Source organism: Salvelinus alpinus, chromosome 21 (genome assembly GCF_045679555.1).
Source record: "Salvelinus alpinus chromosome 21, SLU_Salpinus.1, whole genome shotgun sequence".
Classification (NCBI taxonomy): Eukaryota; Metazoa; Chordata; class Actinopteri; order Salmoniformes; family Salmonidae; genus Salvelinus; species Salvelinus alpinus.
Window position 1 is genome coordinate 2,385,556 of NC_092106.1, and position 7,292 is coordinate 2,392,847.

The 7,292-nt window shown below is 42.8% G+C and overlaps 1 protein-coding gene across 1 annotated transcript; it reads right to left on the bottom strand.

Annotated features, from left to right (window-relative positions):
* Positions 1 to 408: 408 nt before the first annotated feature.
* LOC139547574 (transmembrane 4 L6 family member 5) lies at positions 409 to 3,384 on the bottom strand. Its single transcript, XM_071356497.1, has 5 exons — positions 3,208 to 3,384; positions 2,697 to 2,765; positions 2,098 to 2,252; positions 1,692 to 1,884; positions 409 to 1,480 (listed from the first exon to the last, which is right to left on the bottom strand). Exons 1-5 carry the CDS (start codon positions 3,382 to 3,384, stop codon positions 1,466 to 1,468), a joined length of 609 nt encoding a protein of 202 aa, XP_071212598.1. The 3' UTR covers positions 409 to 1,465.
* Between the last annotated feature and the right edge of the window lie 3,908 nt (positions 3,385 to 7,292).

Here is a 7,292-nt window from a genome sequence, read left to right on the forward strand (position 1 = left end):
CCACACAGACAGTGTAGTGAAGAAGGCGCAACAGCACCAGTCACCTAAAACCCTCAAACTTTTACAGATGCACAATGGAGAGCATCCTGTTGGGCTGTATCACCGCCTGGTATGGCAACTGCACCGCCCACAACAGCAGGGTCTGCACAACGCATCTCCAGGGGCAAACTACCTGCTCTCCAGGACACCTACAGCACTCAATGTCACAGGAAGTCCAAAAAGATCATCAAGGACAACAACCACCCGACCCACTGCCTGTTCATCCTGCTACCATCCAGAAGGCGAGGTCAGTACAGGTGCATCAAAGCTGGGACCGAAAGACTGAAAAACAGTTTCTATCTCAAGGCCATCAGACTGTTAAACAGCCATCACTAGTACAGAGAGGCTGCTGCCTACATACAGACTTGAAATCATTGGCCACTTTAATAAATTGAACACTAGTCACTTTAATAATGCCACTTTAATAATGTTTACATATCTTGCATTACTCATCTCATATGTAAACACTGTAATCTATACTATGTTTTGCATCTTGCCTATGCCGCTCTGACATTGCTCATCCATATATTTATATATTCTTATTCCATTCCTTAACTTAGATTTGTGTGTTTTAGGTACTTGCTGTGGAATTGTTAGATATTACTTGTTAGATATTGCTGCACTTTCGGAACTAGAAGCACAACCATTTCGCTACAGTCACAATAACATCTGCTAACCATGTGTATGTGAACAATACAATTGGATTTGATTTGAATAAAGGTACGTGATTGAGCTTGAGTGTGCGGGTTCTATTTCTTTCATACCAACTTTTTTTTGCCCTGCACCCCACTAGAGGATGTAGGTTTGATCAAACTTCATGAAATTAGACTATGACATTAATATAATTAACAAAATTACTATATATAAGATCACAGCTTCACAATTGTTCAGCAGTACACACTATGTGCCTCTTAAATAATGTTTGCAATATAATAACGTGTATATACAGTCAACAGGAAGAGTGCCAACTTGCAAGCAAAGTGTAGAGACCGCTGTCTGAATGGTATCATCTAGGTATATGAAACTTAAAGATGTTTTTTTGAAATCCCTCAAACAGCTTCTCCCCATCCCATCTACCTCTATCCTCTTCTAAATGTGCCTTTTTGTCTCCCTGTTTTACACTGTTAGCTTATCAAAACATAATAAAATCATGTAAAAAAATATATGCTATTTTATGATTTTTTCTTTAAAGTGCAAGTCTGCTTCTTAGTTCGTGAAACGCTGACTGGTGGCCAGAACCAATGTTTAGCGGTGGTAGAAGCTCCCTGTAGGCATAGATCCAGGATCAGCTAAACCTCCGCAATCCTGACCTCATCCATTAGGGGGAAATATGTAAAACTGACCTAAGATCAGCATCTAGTAACTACAGTACTTCCTTCGGGAGGTCCTTCCTTCCTGCTCCTAATTAGGTTCCTGGATCATGTCTTCAAGCTGGACTGACCTGTAACACACATTCAGACACACAGTGAGTGAAAGGACACACACACACACACACACACACACACACACACACACACACACACACACACACACACACACACACACACACACACACACACACACACACACACACACACACACACACACACACACACACACACACACACACACACACACACACACACACACACACACACACATTCACACCTCACCTTGTTTTTGCAGAATCTTGGCCCAAATATTATGCCCAGGATAGCATTGATTGTATGTGCTGCACAAAGGACAGCCTGCAGTCCACTGGTTGCCATGAGAACAGAAAACAGCACTACATTCCATTGAACAACGTTCCGTGGCTCCTCGCAGGCCGCCGGCCATAATGTTCTATCAAACAGGTAGACGGGATCTCTACAAAGACAAGTAAGGTTAAACTAAATTGACATTCATAACACATATAACTAGTGAACACAAGCTGTGCAAAGTGTAGAAAATTATTACTGGTAATTGTGCAACTCAACAATTTGATCATTGTTGTTCTGCTTTTTAAGACCACACCTAAGTTTTCGAAACTGCTTTTGAGCAATTGAGAACACCACTCCCCCCTCACACACACACACTCACCCGCTTTTCTGTGGTTTGAGTGGCATCTCCCAGGCCAGACCTTGTGTGCTGTTGTGCAGACACAGTGGTCCCTGTACCAGTCCTGTAGCGCTCACTAGGCAGCAAAAGGCTGCAGCAGCCAGAGCCACGCAGGAACAACCCACTTGGCACAGCATCTGGCCACAAGAGGGCGGAAGATCCATACTATTAAAACTTGATAGAAAGGGGGCCTGGGGTGGTTGCAAGTGGTTAGAGCACATCTCTGTAGTAGCACATGTAAACTGAAGTTGGCGTGTGTTCGATTCCGGCCAACTGCCCTTCAATGCAAAAACTCTCCTAACTATTCTGTCTCTCTCTCCGGTTATATCCAATAACCCATGAGAATTTGATAGAAAGGACAAAGCACTCCCAGACGAGTAATAATTCGTTCAGGATGTACACCACAACCAAGCAGGCAGGTCACATACGTACACGGAAGACTGTTAAAACTACTCAGAAAGAGGACATGAAGATGTAATGGAGGTGGATCGGTTGGTGAACCAGACTAGTTTGATTAGTAACCTCGCCCGAGCTAATGCGGTCCTGAGGTGCATTTGGATGAAAACAAGCCACAGCCTCACCTCTATCCTGTATGCACAGCAGCCTTCCCTTGAGCTGCCAATCACAAACCCCCGAGCTCCAATAAGAACCTACAGACAAAAGCATAAAAGGCTGAATATTTAGTTTTACATGGAATCCCTTTTCAGTAGAATGCTACACATTCACTTCCCTCCAATAGTTGACGTTATTACAGTACTACTGTCAACAATAGCAGAAACAACTTGCAAAAAATCCTAGCACTGTGACTGACTCTAAATTTAGCTTAAAAACAGACGAAAGACATATTAGACACATGACAATCCACCCTCAAACCACAATCTGCCTTTTTTTGGACAATGGGGTGTTTCAGGAATGAGTGACATGAGTGTCATGATGACTGTCATGTCCTTATTAGGAGAGAGACACACACACACACACACACACACACACACACACACACACACACACACACACACACACACACACACACACACACACACACACACACACACACACACACACACACACACACACAGCACATTGTTGTCTCACCAGGATTCCAGAGGCCCACAGGCCTGTGCCCCACCTGGCCTCTCTGGTCACGTGACCGTCCAACAGGTAGCATGCCTTAAGGTCTGGCAACAGCAACAGGCCATTGGCCAGCATGCACACAAATGCCATGGGAACAAGGGACACACCCACACACCTGGAGCAGCTGGCGACACACATCTCTGTGGTAGACATCCGGCAAGGATGAAGAGAAGACAGTCAGAATAACTTCAGAGTAATTATTGTCTTGTTGTTTTTTTATATTTAGAGTGCCACTGTTCCTTATCTTGTAGCTCTTGAAATACAGAACAACCCTCTCACCTACAGAGAAGTTCTATTTCACTCAGAAAAACCGGTCTGAGATCAGTCAAGAGAATGAATAGGGTTATTAGCCAAGAGAATGACCACATAATGATTATAATCTTGAGTCTTACCTGATGGAGTGAGACAGAATAACCCAGTGAGACCGAATGTGACGGAGAGGGAGAAAGAGAGATCCTGGTAACTGCGGCAGTACTGGATGAGGAACATAAACTCACTGCTTGACAAAACTTAAATAGGCTCCATGCAGTGACACATGCCCGCCCCCACAAATAGTATATGTAAATCCCCCCCCCCACCAACACACACACACACACACACACACACACACACACACACACACACACACACACACACACACACACACACACACACACACACACACACACACACACACACACACACACACACACACACACACACACACACACACACACACACACACACACACACACATTACGTAGATTACTTTAAATTTGTTTATAATCAGTGCGCCCAACCCCCTCCTTGCTCTATTCCACAATATACCTGGTAATGGTGCAGGTAAGGTAAGACCAAGCTGTTAAAAGCCTGAGTCATGTTCATTAGGGTAGGCAATGGAAAGCGTGGTTTCAATCCATTTTCTTCCATTTTGTACCTAATAAACACTATCCTGGTCTGTGTTCTTCATCCTTTTTCATGTGTATTCTGTGTTTGGTAGTGGAGTTGGATGTGGATGCCAGGATGTGGGAAAAGTGAATCACTGCAGCTGTGGGATCCATTCCAAAATAGGAGCATATCAGCACATTAGGGATCATTTTCAAAGGCACTAAGAAATAACAATAAAGCATTGTTGTAACACTCTGAAACCTTAATTGGCTAGCTTTTTTTATAGCCCCATTTCCGCTCATTTACGTACATCAAATAGTAGTGCCACCCGCTCTGTTTGCACTTTTAGTCTACCCGCAGTGCCACCTAGTGGGAAATGTGAAGGAATCCAATCCAAGCATAGGCAATTGTCAGGTGATCAGTCTGTCGTTCAAAATTTTGACGTTCTAATTTTGGAAAACATGGCGGCCATTTGTTTCCAACAGAAACGCCTGATCACACTAGTTTAGCATGTCTTGATCACACTAGCTTAGCATGTCATGGCTGCCAAGATAGCTATGATCGCCTTCAGTGCATACAGTGCAGTACCACACTCTAGTGAAGACATATTCAGCTACTAAAGAAACTGTCTTGGAGCTAATTTATGTATTGAGATTAATCCCCTATAAAAGTCTGTCTGTTTAAGATAGAAATATAGGGCCTTCTGCATCTGCAGTAGAAAGTGTCAGCGCTACAGCGCTGTTTGTCAGACCAGAGGTGCGTTCAACAAAGCTTCCATTTGCGAACACTGGCAGCGAACGTTCCATTTCTGTTTGTTTCTGTTAACTGAAATGGACGCGGCAAGATGAGCAGCTATGCTTGCTGCAGCAATTGTGGATGATTTTTGGTATTTTAATTTTTTTGTCACTGGCCTACACGAGTCCCCATAATGTTCAAAGTGGAATAATGTTTTTCGAAATGTTTACAAGGAGTCGCTAGAGCGAGATGAGCCAAGTAAAGCCCCACCGGCCAAACCCTCCCCTAATCCGGACGACACTGGGCGAATTGTGCGCTGTCCTATGGGACACCCGGCCACAGCCGGTTGTGGCACAGCCCGGGAATGAACCCGAGTATGTAGTAGCACCTCTAGCACTGCGATGCAGAGCCTTAGACCACTGCACAACTCGGGAGGCGCAATAATAGTGTTTAACATGATTTTTGAATGACTACCTAATTCGGTACATCACACAAACAATTATCTGTAAAGTCCCTCAGTCGAGCAGTGAATTTCAAACACAGATTCAACCACAAAGAACAGGGAGGTTTTCCAATGCCTTGCAAAGAAGGGCACCTTTTGGTAGATGGGCAAAAATAAAAAAGATGAAATTGAATATCCCTTTGAGCATGGAGAAGTTATTAATTACACTTTGGATGGTGTATCAATACACCCAGTCACTACAAAGATACATGTGTCCTTCCTAACTCAGTTGCCGGAGAGGAAGGAAACCGCTCAGGGATTAAACCATGAGGCCAATGGTGACTTTAAAACAGTTACAGAGTTAAATGGCTGTGATAGGAGAAAACTGAGGATGGATCAACAACATTGTAGTTACTCCACAATACTACCCTAATTGACAAAGTGGAAGCCTGTACAGAATAAAAATGTACAGAATAAAAATATTCCAAAACATGCATCCTGTTTGCAACAAGTCACTAAAGTAATACTGCAAAAAATGTGGCAAAGTAAATAACTTTCTGTCATTAATACAAAGTGTTACGTTTGGAGCAAATCCAATACAACACAGTACTGAGTACCACTCTCCATATTTTCAAGCATAGTGGTGGCTGCATCATATTATGGGTATGCTTGTAATCATTAAGGATTGGGGAGTTTTTCAGGGTGGAGCTAAGCACAGGCAAAATCCTGGAGGAAACCTGGTTCATTCTGGTTTCCACCAGACACTGGGAGTTAAATTCCCCTTTCAGCAGGACAATAACCTAAAACAGAAGGCCAAATCTTCACTGGAGTTGATTACCAAAAACACAGTGAATGTTCCGGAGTGGCCGAGTTACAGTTTTGACTTAAATCTACTTTAAAATTTATGGCAAGACCGGAAAATGGTTGTCTAGCAATGATCAACAACCAATTTGACAGAGCTTGAAGAATTTTGATAAGAGTAATGGGCAAATGTTGCATAATACAGAAGTGGAAAGCTCTTAATAAGAGACTTACCCAGAAAGACTCACAGCTGTAATTGCTGCCAAGGTGCTTTTACAAAGTATTGACTCAGGGATGTGAATACTTATGTAAATTAGATATCTATATTTCATTTTCAATAAATGTGCAAACATTTTGAAAAACATGTTTTCACTTTGCCATTATGGGGTATTGTGTGTAGATGGATGCGACTTTCACTGGGGACATGACACCGAATTTAGTATATATCAATCTGGCAAATGTTAGGATTTAGGTTAATGCACTATAGGCTGTTAGCATATTGGTTGAAGAGGAATATTGTTTTGTTACACACATACACAAACTATACAGAGGGGGGTGTGTGTGTAGGTGTAAGGACTGACCAACACAGGCCATAAAAGCTGTGGACAGTCTGGAGAGGGGAGGGGTGCATCTCTCTAGGCCAACCAGGAGTTTAGAATACTGGACAATACCATATTAGGAACTGTTTTAGTGTAGAATCGACAGACCTAATCTACCCAGCAACCAGATGTGGACAAAGGAACGCGCCAAGGGGCTTGGACAAAGGGCCAGCAAAGGGGGGCAAAGTCTAAACCAAGCCCAGCCTCTACTGTGATAGGCTAACAGACGCGTTGAAACTACGTCATCACGGTATAAGAACAGCTGTTTACGTACTTCCTGCCAGTTCCCTGTTAACCCTGCGCGGTGATACAGCGAACCCGTATATACGAAAATTGCATTTGCCATTCATTGTTTGCGGTAATTAAACATAATTAAAGAAAGTTAGCAGACCTTGCTTTTTATTTATCCTGACACCGGATGTGTTACACGCAGCGTTCACACAAACCAGGCAACTAATGTTTTGGTTAGTTTATAGCTTGTTAGCTAGCTAGCTAAGATTAAGTTAGCTGGCTAGCCAGTTCAAATAATGACCATATCATAGTTGACAACATCTTCATTTTAGCAAATGTTTATTAATAATTACAGGAAAATAAACTTGCAA

Coding starts and splice junctions, on each gene's coding strand:
- LOC139547574 (XM_071356497.1), bottom strand. CDS start 3,384: ATGTGTGTCGCCAGCTGCTCCAGGTGTGTGGGTGTGTCCCTTGTTCCC. Junction 2,253..2,696: donor GCTGTGCATACAGGATAGAG/GTGAGGCTGTGG, acceptor TCTTGTGGCCAG/ATGCTGTGCCAAGTGGGTTG. Junction 1,885..2,097: donor CTCAAACCACAGAAAAGCGG/GTGAGTGTGTGT, acceptor TTGTCTTTGTAG/AGATCCCGTCTACCTGTTTG.